Genomic DNA, 19920 nt, shown 5'->3' on the forward strand with positions numbered 1-19920 from the left:
CAGGTAATTGCTTTATCAAATGGCTTAATTGTGCATTCAACAGAACTGAACAAGAAGGTTATTCTTCCTGATGTGTTTTTAACAAAAGCGCTAACTAATTACAAGGCATTTTACTCAGGACATTTAAGAAGAAGAAATGAAAACCTATTCTTCAAATCTTGGTTAAATGCATGTTCACATGTGGAACATAGAAATAAGTGGTAAAATAATTAGTTGAATTGTTTCCTTCTGCTCTAACTTCATGACTAGTCTGCATATTGAAGCAGTCTGTATAAATTCTGTGGATGCATTGTCACCGTGGATGGTGTTTGAACATCTGTGCCTTTTGAAAATGTCACAATAACCATTTTGCTTGAAAGCTTATCCTTGGGAGGCAAAGACTGTGTTACCCAGGGATGTTTTAAGAAAAAATAGGCTCTCTCTGCCTAGAGGGGCCTGCACCAAATCTCGGTGTGTATTTCTGTCTTTATGTCCCATTTCTCAAGAAGCTCTGTTCATTCCCCCATTTCCCAAATAAATTCTTTTTACTGCCTGTAGCAGTTTGATATAATTATGAATTCCAAAAATAGATATTGGATTGTGTTTGTAATCTGGTCTGTACCTGGGCATGATTAAGTTATGATTAGGGCTTTGATTGGGCCACATCAGTAGGGTGTTCAGTCCCCACCCACTAAGAGTGGCAGTAAAAGGCATGGCAAAAGACAGAGTTGGAGAGCTTTTGATGTTGGAGTTTGATGCTGAAGCCTACACTGGAACCCCAGGAAGTCAGCATGCAGAGGAAAGAGAAGCAAGCCCTGGGAAGAGAGGACCTGGGCCAGGAGAAGAACACAGGAATAGAGACAGCTCCTTAGACATGGCAAACCCCAGGGAGAGAGACAGAGCTATTCACCTGATAGTCTACAGCTGACCTCTTGGAGAGACCTAAAGTCTAGAGAACCTCATAGTCTACAGCTGACCTTGTGGAGAAAACAGAGGAGCTGAGCCCAGAGGAACCCAGGAAGCCTGAACGCTGGCAGATGTCAGCAGACATCTTGCTCCAACAAGTGAAAATAGACTTTGGTGAGGAGAATAACTTATGCTTTATGACCTGGTATCTGTAAGCTCCTACCCCAAATAAATACCCTTTATAAAAACCAACCAATTTCTGGTATTTTGTATCAGCACCCCTTTGGCTGACTAATATACTGGCCTTAAAAAAAAAAAAAGAAAGAAAGAAAAAAGCAAGCTCAGGAGAACTGAGGACAGATGTGTCTCAAGATCAGGAGGAAGTATTAAAGCATTCAGCCAAACGGTTTAAAAGAATTCTGAATTCAAATGACCCTGGATCATTTGATATTTTAGATGACTGTTCCCTTTAACTAGATAACTAACATGTCAGATGTAAAGACATGTTTTTATATGCCCCTTGTCTAATATGCCTCTGTATAGCTGCCATTCTTAGAAACATACCATGCCTTAGTACATTCTTACTGACTCAGATGAATGCCACTTAGCTGAGGTTAATGTTTTTGATATTTAAAAAGATTGTGTGGTATAGAATTTTTAAAATTTTTGCTCATCCAGCCTGTGCAGTTGTCCTGCCTCTTCTTCCACTAAAAAATTCTTACCCTGATAACATTGAAGGGTGGGAGTGGGGAGGATCATGTGACCAGTGTAGGCCAATCACAGAACCACATCAGCCAGGACACAGTGTCTGGCTAAAGGGTGGACATGCAGTTCAAAAAGAGCCAATTAGAATCCTTCCCTGGGAATGACAAACAGACGCTAGTAAAAGGAGGGCATTTTTTTTCCCTTTCCTCTGGAGTTTCTAGGCTGGGAACAAGTGAATTTTGAGCTGTCACAATCCACGTTCTCTGCTAGGGGGAGAAAGCCTATTTGCAGAATGAAGCCAGAGACAAAAGGAAATGGAGTGTCATCAATGCTGACTTCCACCTTCTCTCCCTGAGGTCTGCCACCCCAGTATGCTTTCTAGCCTTGTATGCCAATAAACTCTCTCTTCTGATTTAAGCTAAGTTTGAGTTATGTTTCTGTCACTTAAAATCAAAAGCATCCTGTAATACAGCTGGTATTTTACATTACTTTACAGATGACTTTGCACTCATGGAAGTGAAGGCTAATTCTAGAGTCAAATACTCAGGGCTCAAATATCCGACCTGCTCCTTTCCAGCTGTTGACTGTGGAAAAGTTTTCTACCCTCAGTTTTCTCTTTAATTTGGGACCTCATGGTTTGTTGTGAGAACTAAATGAAACAACCCAGGAAAAGGCACTTAGCACAATGCCATAGTGCTTAATCAATAAGTACTGTTGTTGTGATTGTTGTTGTTGTTTAAGATATTACAGACACAGTTAGCCAAGTGAAGTATTTACTTTGTCCTTCCTTTATTAAGAGTCCTCTCAAGTTTTAGCTGGCACATAGCTGCCAGGAACTAAAACTACATTCCCCAGCCTACTTTGCAGTTTGGTGCAGGGTTGTGATTAATTTCTGTCCAAAGGATGTGAGCAGTGTCACATGTAACTTCTAGATTATGCCCCCTTTTCTTTCTTCTTTCTTACTGACTGGGGTGCAGCAGCATCTTGGACCCAGAGGTAGAAGTTCAACAACTCCAATTTTTGAGAATGACAGGATAACAAGTTAAAGGATCCTGGGTCCTTGACAGCATCAAGCCACTAGTATCAGCTTTGGCCTGCTTTACTTTGGAATATTTACACAGAGATAAACAGAATTTGATCCTGTTTCATTTGGGGTTTTGTTGCAGTCAGAATCTATGTCCTAATACACAACTAATATTTCTAATTATTCACACTTGTTCCTTCCAACAACCTGTGAAGGAGAAAAGGGACTGAAAACTTAGGCTCTGCGAGGCTAACTCATGATCCAAGGTAATATGTGTGGTAGTAACAAAATCAGGGCAAGAACCCTATTTAAACTAAGAGTTGAGGATTTCATACCACATATACTTATTATCAAATGATATTTGCTTACCCCAGACTGTGGAAAAAAGGTTGACTATGAATAAGACCTGAGAGGAAAAGCAAAGTTGGGGCATCCACGGTGGGGGGATTTCCCCCTAACCTCGAAGTGTTTTAATTTACAAAGCAAAATTGCATATAGTTGGTTAGATGCCACAGATATATTTCTCTGAAGTCATAAAACTTATATCGCTGATTTTTCTAAGCAACAAAAAACCCAAAATAATGAAATGTAATGTCTGATGCCCTCATCAGACCATTGGTGTCCACTGTGGCCTATCTGTCGAGGACTCTTTCCTTCTCTGGTACCTGAGGACACCATGTGGGAACGGGCAGTTTTAGTCCTTGTCTCCCCACAGTGCTGCACAGATGGGAGCAGCCAATGGCAGGCTTAAATGCTGCTGCTACTCTCATTTTTTGGTACCATTGTGTCTGCTGTTGTGCTCCAGCCTGCTGATGCACAACATGAGCTAATACCAGCATCCCACCTTCAGTTTCCAATAATTTTATTTTCTGCTTAGTCAGAAGCAAGTCCCTTACCAATGAGCCATTGCAAGTGAAGAAAATTCTCACCCCACAGGTGAAGGCAGAGCTATCCCAAACTATCCCTGGAAACACTGACAGCTTTCACTCTGCCTAAGAGCTAATAAGAGTAGCCACACATAAACCCCTCCATGTCTGTCATTGTCACAGGATCCTAAAAGTCTGGGGGAGACTGAGACAATACACCGAGCTTGAAGCCATCCTGTGAAGTCCTAGTATCCACACTCTCGATTTGCTTTAACCCTCAGAACAGCCTGTTCTTGGGAAATGCTGGCCAACAGAGACTCCATTTGCCAAGAACTTCAAACATGACCTTTACTTGGTAGCAATTGTTGGAAACTATTAAGATGACTCTGAAAATAATATAATCTGGAGCGACAATATGCTGAAAGAAATGTCAACCCTGTAAAGCAAGCTCTCTACCCCTCCCTCATGTGTGCACACTCAGAGAACAGAAAAGAAACATTTTCCTCCACAGTGGTTCTTAACTCTGCATCTCTCTTCTGCTTCTAGACATAAATGAGCCATTTGCTAATTGTTTAACAGCGATTAAGGAAGTAAACGTTGGGGGTGGCAGTGTGTAAGAGCAGACGGGTGTTTGCCTGCTTCTTTTCCAATTACCGACAGCCAGTCTGATGCCAGAGAACACGGCTGGCTATCAGGGGTTCCCAGTTGCATTCTGAGGTCCTTCTCCTGGGAGGTCAGGTTGAGCACCCCAGATTATGGTGAGAGACTGAGCAGCTGTCACTCTAACATCTGAGCTTTGATCAGGTGGATGCAGCTTGAGAGAAGTCAACAAAGTCCTGTTGAAGGCAGCTTGGCAATGGCATACCTGCCAGAGCTGAGCCACGATCTGGAGCTGCGGGGACTTCCTCCCCTGAGATTCCAGAACCCCAGCACCCTAGATTGCCTCATATTTTCCAAAATGGCAATCCCACCTAGAAAGAGGAAACCTGAGAATGCTCACCTGATATCTGAGCTGGCTAGAGTCTAGTCAGCAGCCTCAATTGTCTTCTTACAGACAAAATGAAAAGTTGGCAAGAGGATTTGCAAGTCCAGCTAAGATGAGGATGGTAAAGAAGTCCTTCTGCTGAGTACTAAACTGAAAAGACTTTCATTTGAAATTCAGCCACTAAGACCAGTCATGACTTCCTAAAAGCCTCTTTAGATAGTTTTCTATCCATTTCTGCCACCACTATACAAATCCGGTCCTCAATCATGCTGTGCCTGGATGGACCCCATAGGCTCTTCAGTTATACTGTTGCCATTCCTGCCCTGACCCATTCCCCATCCTACAGCTAGTGTAAGTCAGTTCAAAAATATAAATCTTTAATAAGCTGCCAGATAATCTTAGGGCAAAGATTTGACCATCCTTCAGATGGTCTTCAAGGACCTGCAAGATATGACCTCTAGTTATTTTTCTAACCTCATTTCCTTAGCTAGTTACACCTACTCCACACATGACCCAGCACACTGACATTGTCACCAGTTCCCTCAGGGTGCCATGCTTTCTTTCATCTTTTCAATCTTCTCTTTCCTCTGACAGAATAAAATGCCCACTCCATTCCCCATCCTTACTCTGGTTGACTCCTTTCAGGCTTAAGATCTCAACTGAACCATTGCACCCTCTAAAAAGACTGCTTACTCCTCTAAAATGCTTGTGGTGGCCTGGTTCTGTGCTCCGGCAGCATCCTGAACGCCCATTATCTATGTATGTCTATACTTCATCTAACGAAAGGAGGTTGCTTTTTAATTTGCCTACCTTCCTGGTCAGTTCCACAAAAACTGGGGCTTTGTCTATTTGGTCCTTTGCCATAGCCATAGTGTCCAGTACAATGAATGGTGTAGAGTAAGAACTCAACAAATATTTACTCAATTTCTAGATGGTACTACTTCAGCTTTCCTGGCCAGGAGAATGCAACGTAATGGGCAACTAACAAATGACTACACTGATCCTTATCACATGGCAGCAGGGTCAAGGAGAAGGATTATATTGGACTCCTCTAACAATTTCAATGCTGGTCTTCAAATTGTCAATTCTCAAGGTAACCTTCTATTCCTTATCTTTTATGGGATATGTTTATAAGAGTTTGAATAATCACTTATTGCCATGCAACATCTTATATCCTTTCATCTCAATACATTGTATATTCTTGTTTGTGTCTTTGATCCTGTGGGAATTGCAGAGCTCTGAGTGGTGTCCCAGATGCCAGGACCCTGGGAGGCTCCTAAGTACATCCCCCCAGCTCTAAGAACCCAGAAGCAGGAGAAAAGCTTACTTAATGGGGCCCTGAGGACCAACACTCAGAACCCAGATAGAACTGATACTCAGACTCCTCCTTCCTGCTTCTCCTGGCAATGGTCCCTGCAGCCCCCAGCCCATCTGGGAAGGGGTAAACAATTCGCCTGGCATACGGAGATTATTTATTATGGGGTGTGAGATTTCCTGATAATGACAGGACTAGGGCTACCATATATTTTTGTCAAATTTTGAGGTTTTTTATGAATTTGGCTAATGACATCAAACAACCTTCTGTTACATATCCATCGCGGTTTTATCTGTCCATTGTTTCCTGATCTCAGGGACCCAGAAAAGGCTATAACTCTAGGGCATGTGAAAGTCATTTGTTCATTAATTCATTCATGCATTCTTATTAATGGAGCACCTACTGGTGGACCCCAACAGCTTTGTCGAGGAGACTAAAAAGTTCTCCTGTACCTCAAAAAATAAGTGACCATGTATATGGGGGAAATAACTGAAATACTTGACCCAACCAGATTGAAACATCCCCCTTTGAAGTAAGCTTTGTTGAGTGCCATAGGAGGTTAGAACTGTCCTCTGCTTTCAAAGTCTTGAGCAGTCAACACACAAATGTGTCATGTGATACATTTCTTTAGAAAATAGAGAACACACACTTTCCAAAGGTCACACAAGACAGAAGACTAGGAGACACATGCCAAGAACCCAACACCTATGCCTGCCTCTCCCACCACCCCAATCCCTTTGTTTAACTTCAAATACACGTAGGTAGATCACAGGTGTCCCCACATGAGACCCTGGGTGTCTAACTCAGTCACTGTCCTACTGTAAACTTTGTTCAAGTTGCTTGGTATCTCTGGGCCTCAATAAACCCCACATGTAAAATGGGGAGAAGAATACTACGATTTCTGACAAGAAAACTTTAAGTCTCTTCTTTTGCTCCAGAAAAAATTGATGGGAAGAAAATGGCAGTCGCAGAGGGTCTGGGAAATCGTGGACTCGTGAGGCTGGTGTGGGAAATCAGGACACTTCAGGAACTGTTCCCAGGGTGCTGTGGGCAAGGCCTTTGGAGACTTTGTCCAGAAGTGTCTGGAAATCACTCCTCTTCCACGGAACCAGGAATCATTACAAATGAATCTTCCAAGTCCTCATCCTGCCTCTTAAACAAACTATTTGCCAGCACCTGTAAGTAGGCAACCTTCCCACACAACAATGAGCAAACCTGCTAGCCAGGCTGCAGGGGGCCTTGACCAGCACACATTTCCAGAGACAGTCCCTGGGCAACTGACAGCATTTTCACCCATGTCTGACAGGTTTCCATTGCTTCTTGTAGCTTGAGGGTCACAGGGAGCTGATATTTTAACCTCTTCTGTAGATGAAAGACAGGTGAGTGGGCACGTTTTTGCCAGGTCCTGATACGCAACGTGCTGGTCACCAAGCCCTGACCACTCACTGACATTTCATGGCTCATCTCCAGGCTTGGGCCTGAGAACCAGACTCCAGTGCTGGAGGGAATAATTTGAACTGCACAAACTGGGTCCTCACAAAGAAAGAATCATTTCAAGGAGCCTCTGACTCTTTCTGCAGAGCTCCAGGCTGGGTGGTCAGTTAAGCAACTGGCCCAGGTTTGGGAAGTCTTTTTTTTTCTCAGTCACTGAGTTTTCTCCCTCCCATTAAATCAGACCCAAGATGGGCTGTACACATTGGAATCTCCTCCTCCCATCCCATCTCAGCTGTGGTCCTTGGTGGCTCCTATCTCGATGGTAGTTGCTGAGAACCCACTGTGCTACATGCCTCATGCCTGGTGAAGGTGGCGAAGGGTATGTCTGCCTCTAGATCAACACACGTAAGACAGACATAGACAAGAAGGCAATTATAATACCGAGTGGCCCTTAAGCCTGACATTTCCCTGAAGATCTTCTCACTGCCCACCTTTGGCCAATTGTCACCTCTTGAAGCATTCCTGGTCTTCATTTCCTAAAGATGCCATAACAAAGTATTACAGACTGAGTGGCTTAAAAGAAAGAAATGTATTGCCTCGTAGTTCTGGAGGCCAGAGGTCTAAAAGCAAGGTGTTGGCAGGGCCATGCTTCCTCTTAAACCTGCAGGAGAGAATCCTGCCTTGTCTCTTCTAGCTTCTGGTGCTTTGCCAATAACCCATGCATTCCCTGCCTCAGTTGTCACATGGAGTCCTCCCTGTGTCTGTCCAAATTTCCTCTTCTTGTAAGAACACCAGTCACATTAGACTAAGGGCCCACCAGACTGCTGCATGGCCTCATTTTAACTTCGCTAATCACATGTGTAATGACCCTATTTCCAAATGAGTTTATTTTCAAAAGGTACAGGGGATTAGGAGTTCAAAATATCTGTTTGGAACACTCAATTTAATCCATAACACTCCCTTCTCCCCCCTCATCCCACACACCTCTCCCATTATCATTACAGATACACAGACATCTGCACAGTCCTTACACACATCATCTTGCCTTAGAAGCTTGGTCCATGCTATTTTCTGTCCGAAACATTCTATCCCTCTACTCTGGGGCCTTTTGAGTCTTCATCTCAGGTAAAGGACATCTCCTCAGAGAGGACTTCCCTGACATCCCCAATAAAGCAGGCCTCTCTCCACCATTCTCTCTCCCAGGACCACTCTTATTTTCCTTGTAGAACTTACCAAAATTTGAAATTGTGTATTTATTTCTTGGTTACTTATTCATTGCTGCCTCCCCTACCAGACAGTAACCTCCAGATGAGCAGGGACGGTGCCTGTTTTGTTCTCCACTCCCTAGGTTTGCACAGTGCCTGGAACAACTGTTCAGTGTTCAATAAGCAGTTGTTGGATGAGCAAATGTATGAATGAATGATCCTTTCTATGCAAAGCGATTATGGTGTAAGAAGGGGACAGACTCTGATGGGCCTTGCTAGTAACAATAAAGAGTTTTGAGCTTAGCCTTAGAAGCAGAGGAAAATTATCCAAGCATTTTAAAGCAGGAGAAGCACTTGAGCAGACATATACTACAGAAATATCCCTCCAACTGTCATGTGCAAATGGACTTTTGTGGAAGAAAAAGGGCCAGGCTGGAGGCAGGGAGACCTATCAGGAGATGCCTATAAAAACTGAGGCCCCTGTTCCTCAAATTGTGGTCCATGGACAGCAGCATCACACTACTTGAGAGCTTGTTAGAAATGCAGAAGCTCAGGCCCCATTTAGACCTGCTATATCAGAATCTAAATTTTAACTGGAATTCTAGGTGATTTATATGCACATTAAATGCTGGAGAAGCTCCACTCTGGGGGAAAGATGGTGGTGACCAGATCAGCTTTTGGGAGATGGGGAAGAGGAACGATTCATCAATGTCCCCTATAAATCCTCTATTCCAGAAATGTTCAGGCTATCAGGAGAGAGCTCTGTTACTACAAAGTTTCTTAAACTGTGAGTTTTTTAGGAATCAGGGAGAGAAAGGAGAGGGAAAAGAATGGGTAGAGCTGAGCTAAGGTGGGCTGGGTGCTATTTAGCCAGGATGTACTGGCTATGAACTTGGGCAGTGTGACAGTTTGAATCTTGTGAATACCAGAAAAAAAAAAAAAACTTTTCTTTAATTAATCCATTCCTGTGTGCATTTAAATTCAGTTAAGGGGCCTTTGATTAGATCACTTGATTAGATTGCTTTAGGGCTTTTGATTGGACTATGTCAGTGAGGCAGGACTCATAGGTTGGGTATCCACCCTCTTGCTGGGTCTTATTTAAACTGAGAACACACAGAGAGACACTGAGAAAGGAAGTCACCATTTTGATCCTGCCATGTGAGGAAAAGGAGGTAGCAGAGAGAGAGAGGACTCCAGGTTTTCATATAGCTGCAGAAAGACAGAGAAGCCCCAAGAGGCTCAAGGAGAAAAGACCCAGGAGAGTTACCAGATTGCCCATAGATGAGCTCCCAAGAAAGTAGAGAGACCGGCAGACCCGCCATCTTGTCTTACTATGTGGCAGGACTCCAGGATCTGCCAGCAGGTGACCGTGGTGAGAAAGCATCTCTGATAGTGCCTTGATTTGGACATTTCACAGCTCAGAAAAGTAGGATTTTCCCCTAATAAAGTTCCCATTATGAAAGCCAACCCATTTCTGGTATATTGCATTAGTAGAGAGGTTCTAATTCACAGAGAAAGGTCTCGAGTTGGAGAGCTAAGGATTACTGATTCTGAGCATGAAGAAGAGCCATTTTTTAATTCCTACTATAAGATTTCCTGGCACATAGAAAGGGTTCAAATGATACTTGTTGAATGAATGAAGAAAGTAATCAAGCAATGATTATGCTACTGAGCTGCTAAAACAGATTACCATGCATCTGAATACAAGCCAGACACATACCTTCTGGCTTCCTATTTTGTTAGATATATGTGAAAATCTGGGAGGAGGAAACTACTTTCAATGATTGAACATATATGACCTATATAACACAAAAGCAATAGGGAAGAGTGGCCAAATCCTCAAAATAACCTGAATAAGCCTCTGAGAACAATGGGCAGTGAGGATCCTCCAGGCCTGTGGAATCTCGGTGGTATGAGGGTCAGGATGATGGGGAGATCATAGGAGCTGGCAGCTGTCTGTGCAGGAGGGGGACAGAGAGAGAACCCCAGCAGAAAGGCCCAAGTTCCTGAGCCCAGAGAATTACACAGTAAGGGGGTTTAGAAGTGACTGGGTGTCACCTACAGCAACGATTTTCAAACTCTCATTAGTTACAGACTCCATTATGGAATTGAAACCTTATCTAGAAAATCAAGTGGGATTAAAGTGGAGTTCTGGCTAGAGAAGATGGGGAGGGTTACAGCACAGCCTGCTCTCTTACCCCAACTCTTAAAGAAAATTACTGAGACACCAGGTCAGGCACAGAAGGGGGCACTTGATTTATACTCTTTATACTATCATACAAATACTATCCTATTTATACTATTATACTATTTGAATAAAAGACTGAAAAAGCAAACTCTGGTCAGTTTCATGGTTTCCCTTTCTTTCATTCATTATCCCACTGAAATGTGTACTCATTCCCAAACATAAATGGACAATTGTATCCCAAGGGGAGAGTTTGAAGTTCCAAGGAAAAAAAGGCTCACCTCCTTGCTCTTTCTTCCATTCCAATTCCAGCCTCCCTGCCTGTCTAAATCCCACTTAAGCTTTAGAGCCCAGATAAAATACCCCCTCTTTTGTGAAGCTTTTCATCATCCCTTCAATAAGAATAAATATACCTATTTTATCCTCGGTCCTTTTTCTATGAACCTATTTTCTTTTCATTGGTTTGAATTAAAATGACTGGCCACCATGTTATTCTCCCCCATTAGACTGTAAGTACCTCAGGTTCTCTGAGAAAAGAGCAGTGTCTGATGTGTCCCTGGGGCCCTGGGGCCTGGGGCAGAGCTGAAACCATTCTAGACAAACAAAACACATAGATTAAACCTGGGCTTACAGCCCCCTCCTTTCACTGTGAGTCCACGAAGCAACACCCTGGGCCTGGCCTCCTTGTTTATTCCCTGTCAGCAAAAGTGTACTACTTGCATCTTTTTGAACAGCTTGTTGCCTACCTTCTCCAGGAAGCCCATCTAGGTTAACATCAGGGTCACATGCCCACTCTCAGAGTCACCCTTTCTCCTTAAGGTTTAACCAATTCAGTTACATGGATTTCTAGTGTCTCTTTGGCCAGATCAGCATCCCTGAGTCTGTTCACGGGGCAGCTTCTCCAACACCTGAAGCCCACCAAGCTTCAGAGGCCCCGGTTTGAGTGCAGAGACTCATCAGAACAAGTAGATGCAGAGTTTTTGATGCCACAAAAGACGACAAAGAGGACGAACCTTGGATGTATAGGTGTGGCCGTCGGAGCCGCAGACCATGGCCGACTGGACCGCAGGACATGGCTTGCACTTGACCAAATTTGAAGCTCCAGCCCAGTGTTTGTGAGCCACATTCCCCTTCTTTTGCCTAAGGGTGAGAAAAGAGGGGATATGTTAGTTGAAGCCACAGTCCCCATGGGTCTTCCCTCCAGGTTCCCAGCATCAAAGGCCAAAATGTAATTTAAAGGGCTGGTCAAACAAGCAGAGGAATCTGCAGGGCCCTTAGCCAGCACTCCCATTTGTTCAGATTCATTGATGCTGGAGCAGGGAGACTGTTCCAAATGCCTGGGTTCAGTCTACCAGATGGACTGAGGAAAGCAATGTAGCCATTAAAAACGTTGTGCAGCATCATTTATTGACATGGGAAAACAATAAAAACCCACTTCAGGCTGTGGGCTTCATCACCTCCTGCCCCCAGTACTGGATGTGGCACCCCGAGCCTTGGATGCCTCCGGAGCTAAGGAAGCTGAAGGGCAGTGTTCCGCCTAGGATGAGACTCAGACGGCTCAGCAAAACAGTTTAGATAGAAATGCATCTCCGAACACATCCAAATGACTTTATCACAGCTGTAGAAAACTATCTCTGGATACATTTTAAAGCAATTTCAGTCCAGCTTCCAATTTGCCATTCGATAGAGGCTCTGAGGTGATGTCACTTTCAACTGTTAAAATAATCAGAATTCTACTCTTTCATTCCAGCTTGAGTTTCCCCCCATCCTAACCTTTGTCATAATGATAAATGGTGCTATTAGGATGGCTTGTGTCCACGGAAGGAACCCCATCACAGGATCATAAACCACTGAAATAAAGGCCTGCAGTTACGGCCATCTTCCTCTCTTAGCCAGAGCTGCTCTCAGTCAACACATGGAATGAGTCACGGCAGGGAGGTGAGTTCCGGATGGAGGACGAGCATCTCTGGGCTGCCCATGAATCAGGCGATTATTGTGCCCTTGAAATGATTTGTACTGGAAGGATTGCATAGTGGCTATTTTGGGCTCTAGAATCAGGAAGCACAAGTTCAAATCTCAGTTCTGCCATTTACTGTGTGACCTTGAGCAGGATATTTAACCTACAGGTCTCAGTTTCCTCATCTGTAAAATGGAAGAAAAGTAGACCTGGCTTCAAATGGATGATATGAGGATTAAAAGAGCTGGCACATACGTATGAAAAACTTGATATAGAGCCTGTACGATAGGGTGCAATAAGAATGGTAGTTGTGTCTATAATTATCTGTCCCCAGTGGATAGGGGCACAGAAGATGAAATTATCATTGCCATAGAAATGTAGCTTAATCATAATAAATCCCTCCAGAAGTACTGCCTGGGACACAACCTTTGCCATATGTGGAATGGATCTCTAGCCCCACAGAAATTCTGATTTGGCACTGGAGGTAATCCACCCTTCTCTAAAAGGAAAGTGAGCATGAAAGGGAGATAAAGCAAAGGGCACCTGCCAATTTTGTTCTTATCCTACCTCAAGTCTGTACTGGAAATTTGGGGGAGGTTGGGAGAGTAAGAGTTTCCATTTATAGAAATAACTTTGAGGGTGGACATCAAAGAGGATCACCACGTACCCGCAACCCCACCGTCAGGTCCGCTGGAGATCCCAGGCTGGACAGGCCATGGGGCTGAGCCTAGCTCTGACCAAAGACCCAGAGAGGAAAGTCTGATGAGGCATTTTACTAATGAGGGAAGTGTCTTGCCCCAATTCATTTAGATAATTAGCAGCTAAGCCTGTGATGATATTCTCACAGCTGCAGAGCGGGCATGGGGCAGGGATGCGGCAGGGATGGGATGGAGCACGGTACACGGGTGGTGGGATCTTCTTCACCCCGTCTCCTTTATACCTGGAATACCAGTTTGAAAATTCTTTTGAGGGAACTTAGAGATCTGTCAGTGGGGTCCTCTCTCTAATGCCTCCCTGCCTTCACAGCAGCTACCCAACTTGTCCTCGCCTCTCTGTCTGGAAAAGAAAATCTATCATTTACATTTTAAGTCACATGTACACGAGGTCTGTTATTATTCTTTGCCAAACACACTTTACTCTTTTAAGGTTTGTTCTGGACCATCACCAAAGGCACAGCGGGTGGTGGGACTCCATGCAGCAGATCGAGCAAGCTGTCAGCATGGAGTTAATCTCAGAGCCCATGATTCCTTCAGCAGAACACCTCACATTTATCATCATTCGCGCAGCAGATTGTCTGACACTGATAATGAATCAGCAAGTGCAGGCAGAAGTTCCAGCGTCTGGAAGCCCCTCTCTGGGGTCAGTCCCCAGTGTACATAGCCATAGCTAAGGCAATTCTTGTTATGAGTTCCCAGAAAGGGGCTATAAAGTCCAAAGAGAGGGCTGCTTTGCTGGAGCAGATATAACCCCACGAAATGATTCCCCAGAGGATAAACGCCAAGGAAGCTTAGCCGAAGGCAGGGGAGGTAGGGTTGAACACTGAGCCAATGGCTTTGAGGGACAGATGGAACCAACTATCAATCACCAGTTTATGGCAAGTCATCTCTGTCTCTGGACCTGAATTTCACCATTAAATTAAATTCACTAAGGAAAGGCTGGCAGGATCCAACTAGAAGGACTGGTAAGTCATGAGTGGTCACTATATCCCCATTGGATAGGTGGTTCGCCACGTAGTGACCACTGCAGTGATGACTCAGCAGTTTTTTGCAAAATCACAGAAGGTCAGAATTTTTTAAAAATGTTAAAACGAATCAATCCAACAGCTTCATTTAATAAATGAGGCATTGGAGACACACAGGGGAAGTGACTTGGTCAACGTCACACAAAAATATGGCAGTTACTTTGTCCTCTTCTAGGTTGCTGTGGGGGCTTTAGGTACAAAGCAAGTCATTCTGAATTTTCCCAACCCTAATGAAACAAGAATACCTCTTAGACTAGGGCAAACCCAGGATTCCTTACTGCATGAGGACCCTAGTGGAGATAGCACCAAAATTTGTCTGTGGTCTCTGTCCAGAGGCCAAGTTATTTACAGAAATGAAGACACAGTCTAGAAAAATCTACAAGTATGTATGAGCCTGAGGAGGCATAACTTACCTGGCTATTGTGTGTGTGTTACAATCCCCAGAATTCAACACAAATCATAAAAAATAACCAGCCCAGTCGAGGCAAGTTCTCTAACTCAAGATATTTCAATTCTTTAGTCAATGAAGACTGAAACCCTATGAATGTGTCTTGATGAGATTGCTATGCCCAGTGTCATAGACATTCATCATTTGAGGTGACACAGGCAATTTAGATTGAGAGGCAGGTCTTTCTAATCTTCCTATTAGCTGCTAAGTTCTAACTCTGCCCCAGCCTCACTGGTGCTGAGGGGTAATCCAGACCTCCTACTAACTAGACAGTACAGGACAGAAAAGCCCAACCTACAAGCACCCCACAGTACAGAGAAGACAAGCAGCACATCATTGGTGTTCTTATTCTCTTTTGCTCAACTTCTTATTTTCAATAATTTTTAAGCCTACCAAAATTCCCAGCATATTTCTTTGAAGCAGAGCAATGATGCTTCATTACAAATCTGATCATGTGACTCCTCTGCTTAAAACCTCCATATTCTCCCCACCCTTTAGGGCACAACCTAAACTCCTAGTTTGGGTATTAAACCACCCTAGTCTAACTTAACAGGTTCACTGTCTGCTCTGTTTCCCTTCCCAAAATACATACATACACATACTGCCACCGCCATGACCACAGTTTTGCTACAAAGTCCCTTAGTACAGATTAAAAAATGTTTCTGTGTTTTTCAATAAATAAGGATATTATGTTTAATAGCATTTACAAAGAAATGTAACCTAGATTGAAAACTCAAATACTTGAAACTGTCAGTGGACATTATTGGAAAGTATTCAAACAATGTTAACAAATGGATCTACAAGCAAGTTAATAGAACTACACAGAATCACATGTTGATATTGCCAATTTAAAGACTCATTTTGCACCAAAACTACACCTTGGAATACCACACATACAGTTTCTATAAGTATACTGTGCAAGTAAATTTATCAATATCCACTTGATTTACAAAGATGACTTACCAATGGCTGCAGCCAGGACTATGAACATGCTCTTTTAACATGGCAACAGCTATGAGCAAGACTGACCAGCCAGATTGTGACCACTCCTCTTTTCAGTGCTTCTGTCCCAGTTTCTGAAAATGTCAGCCTTAACCTTCAACTCTACATGAGCTTCCTGCTCTTGCTTTCAGCTCGACGTCAATTAATTCCTTCCAACGAGTAACACCTCTACATTAATGATTATGTTTTAATTCTCACAGGAGAATTACAATATTTTGTCCTACTTTCCCTACTTTTCATTTTTTTTTTACCAATTTTCTCAGGAGTCAGGACTAAGAAAAGCACCTAAATTTCCCAAGAAATGCCAGGAAGGAATTCTTGCATGGAAACACTACCTTGAGGAGAGTGACCTTCCCCAGTGCCTGGGACTGCACCTGCTCCCCAATAGATACCTCTACCCTCACCACCAAGACAAGCCTCAGCTCCTGCCACTTCCCCATAGTCAACACTGACGTGGTTTTTGATGACATCAGCTGTGATCAGCATTACATTTCTCCATGGTCAGAGTGGGGCCAGGATGAAGGCCCATAGAAAGGGAATGCATGACTGAGACCTACTGAGAAAACTTTTTTTTTTTAAAGATTTATTTATTTATTTAATTCCGCCCCCCCCTCCCCTGGTTGTCTGTTCTCTGTGTCTATTTGCTGCGTCTTGTTTCTTTGTCCACTTCTGTTGTCGTCAGCGGCTCAGGAAGTGTGGGCAGCGCCATTCCTGGGCAGGCTGCACTTTCTTTCGCGCTGGGCGGCTCTCCTTCCAGGGCGCACTCCTCGCGCGGGGGGCTCCCTATGCGGGGGACACCCCTGTGTGGTGCGGCACTCCTTGCGCGCATCAGCACTGTGCATGGGCCAGCTCCACACGGGTCAAGGAGGCCCGGGGTTTGAACCTTGGACCTCCCATGTGGTAGACTAATGCCCTAACCACTGGGCCAAGTCCGTTTCCCCTGAGAAAACTTTTTATGCAATTAATACATGTACAGGCAAAAAAAAAATTTGACATCAATCCCACTGTATGAAATTCAAACAATCTGTGTCTATTAATAAAATAATTTTAATGATAGGGTAGATGGAGGTATAATTACTAGCTCTTCTCTTTCAGTTATTAAAGAAGGACCACTCATTTTAACCAATACACTGTATATTCTACCACATTTGCCTAATAGATGGAGCTATTTTACTTTGCACATGAATAGCTGGTTGTGACAGTATAAAGTTTTTTGTGAATCTCAGAAAAGACCATGTTTTTAAAACTAATCCGTTCCTGTGGGTGTGAGACCGGTTGATTGTATTAGATTCAGTTAAGGAGCCTTTGATTAGATTTCTTTAGGTCCTTTTATTGGAGTAAGTCAGTGAGGTGTGACCAAGGTTAGGTCTCCACCATCTTCTGGGGTCTTATATAAACGGAGAACTGGAGGCAGAAACACACAGAGAAAGGAAGCCACTGTTTTGACCCTGCCATGTGAGAGAGAGGATCACCCACAGTCATAGAAAGACAAGGAAGCCCCCAGAGGCTGAGAGAGGTCCAGGAGGCCAGAAGTTGGAATCAGTAGAGCAAAGAGGCACAGAAAGAAGGCCCCTAGAGGCTAGGCCCACAGAGCAGCTAAAAGCTGAAGAAAGGAGCACTGCCATGTGCTTGATCACCCACAGCCGAGCCCAGGAAGAAAGAAGCCTCCAGGAGAAGGCAGAGATCCAGAAGAAGAGCCACCATTTTACCTCATCACATGGCAGGAGCCCAGGATCCCACCAGCAGCCGACCTTTGGTGAAAAAGCATCTCTGATGATGCCTTGATTTGGGCATTTTCACAGCTTTGAAACTGTAAGCTTTTATCCCAAACAAATTTCCGTTATAAAAGTCAACCCATTTCTGGTATATTACACTGGTATTCCTGTGGCAAACTAACACATTGGTAGAGGCATAGAGCAATTGCAGACCATAAGTAACAGCAGCAGCACTCTGTTTTGTATGCTTGCTACATGCCAGGCTACATACCCTAAATGCATCATCTCCCTGATTCCTCTCACACAGTAACCCTCTGAGGGTAGATGCTATGATTATCCCCATTTTAAAGATGTAGAAACCAAGGCTCATGTAATGAGTCTTAGGCACAGGACCTTTTTTTCCTGTTGTATCTTTGCTTTCTTACTGGGTTTCAAAGGCAGACTTGTCATCTGAGAGTGGAAAACCCACCCACAAATGATCCCTTTCTAGTAATAACAGTATTTGTTTGCTAGCAGCATGATTACATGTATTTTATTTTCATGTGAATATCAAACTGCCCATTCAAAACAGGATTGAATTTGTTTGCAAAATCAAAATGAATTGCATCTAAAGCAGGATGGAAGATATTCAGAGTGATGACATGGTAGCTATTTTGAACCAGAGACAAAACAATGAATGTTAATTGAAATGAAAAACATGATAGCCACTGAAATAATCTGTCATGTCAAATGATGCTATAATTCCTCTGTTGTTAGTGTTATTTGAGTCATTATACTAAGTCATAAAATTGCACAGGAAGACCATAATGGCCTGTATAACTTACAAAAGCTGCTTTGATGACAGAGACAGGCTCCCATATGAGACACTGTCCATCCTGGTACACGTGGGCTCAGAAGTCATCTTCCTTTACTAAGTGAAGAAGGTCCCGTACATAAGACCCGTTGAAAGAGAGGCCATTTTTCCTACCAATCAGATGTCTATTAGAGCACCACAGAAAGAGCAGCCTCCATGGAATATCTACTGTACCTTGGAGTGTCCCAAGTGCTACTGTGTACTCAGATCATATAGAAGATATGCTGTTTATAGAAGCATGAAATTTAAAAGGACAAATATGTAATAATGAGAGCATAAGCATGTACTGAGCATGTATTGTGTTCCTGCTTACCTCTATTACTACCACTGCTAATAGCTAACATGTTTTAAGGTCTTACAATATTACAGTTACTATTTTAAGCCCTGTACACAAACTATCCCAAGTTTTTTTTCCCAAGCCCCCTAAGAAGGAGAAAAGTCATGTTAGAGCAAGGGAATCTATGAGGGGAGAAAGTAGGGGAGACTTCATGGGCAAAGCAGACCTGGGGGACTGGGAAAGGTCCACCCTCACGATGTGAGTCCCAGCCCAGGTATCGTGATGAAGGTCCGCCATTGATTCAAGCCAGCATGTCAAGCACAGGAAAGCCAGTGCACTCGTGGCTTTGCCTCATCTGGGTCTGCCAAGGTAAGGAGGATAAGGTTCGTTAAATCAGATCATGATGTATAATAATTACATGTCATGCATATTATAGAAAGTGACAGCATTACCTGTGAATTCTTTACCCAGTTTCTGGCAAAAAGTAGGTATTGACTAAGGGTTTGTTGAAAAGTAAAGACTACCTCTAGAATCTTAACCATGTTTGGAACGTTTATCCCTTCAGTTTTGGAAACCCACAGAACCTCAAAATACACAAGTGAACATTTGGTCCAGATAAGGTTGATCCCACTTCTTGGTCTTCACTGAAACCTTTAAGGACTGTTCAGAGAGTTTTTATCTAGGCGAATTTCCCTTTTTTCCACTCTCCATCCTGCACCTGGGAGATCTTTCTTGGATTCCCTGACCCCACAGCCTGAGCTTCTTTAAACACTACTGAGAAATGGAAGGCTGGCAGACAGGTGTGGGCTTAGCAACAGAGATTTCTTTTAAAATTCTGCAAATGCATTTATTTTTCAGATTAAAAAAAAATAGACCAACCAAACATGGTTATAAGAGAATCAAACATAGAAAGGCATACAGATGAAAAAAACCACAATAACATTTCTCATATCCTTAATCCTACTTCCAGAGGGTATGTTACCCCTTTGGTATGTGTCCTCCGCCTTCATTTTCAATGCTTTACACAGGCTCATGCAGTGCTTTTAGAAACTCTCTTCTGGGGCTATTGAATCCCCTCTCCATGAAGAGTGCATGTTTCCCCAGCTGTCTTGGCCATTACACAGCCCAGGTGAAGGGGAGGTCATGGAGTCAAACTTCAGCAGAGAGGTTGGCATTCAGGTACACCTAGAGAAGCATTCATGCTTTTGGAATTAGATCCATGCCAGGCGTGTGTCTCTTTGGTAGACCAGACTGCCAAAGATTGCTCTAAGACTTTTTAAAAAAATTAATTTATTTAACTATATCACTCATATATAAACATAC

General features: G+C 43.4%; 1 protein-coding gene across 1 annotated transcript in view; it reads right to left on the reverse strand.

The window, feature by feature from the left end:
• SPOCK1 (SPARC (osteonectin), cwcv and kazal like domains proteoglycan 1) overlaps nt 1-19920 on the reverse strand; it is a 569733-nt gene that overhangs the window by 152409 nt on the left and 397404 nt on the right. Inside the window, exon 5 of the mRNA XM_058279114.1 lies at nt 11618-11744. Coding sequence (XP_058135097.1) covers nt 11618-11744 — 127 coding nt within the window. The remainder of the gene's footprint in view (nt 1-11617; nt 11745-19920) is intronic.

Source organism: Dasypus novemcinctus, chromosome 2 (assembly GCF_030445035.2).
Source record: "Dasypus novemcinctus isolate mDasNov1 chromosome 2, mDasNov1.1.hap2, whole genome shotgun sequence".
Taxonomy (NCBI): Eukaryota; Metazoa; Chordata; class Mammalia; order Cingulata; family Dasypodidae; genus Dasypus; species Dasypus novemcinctus.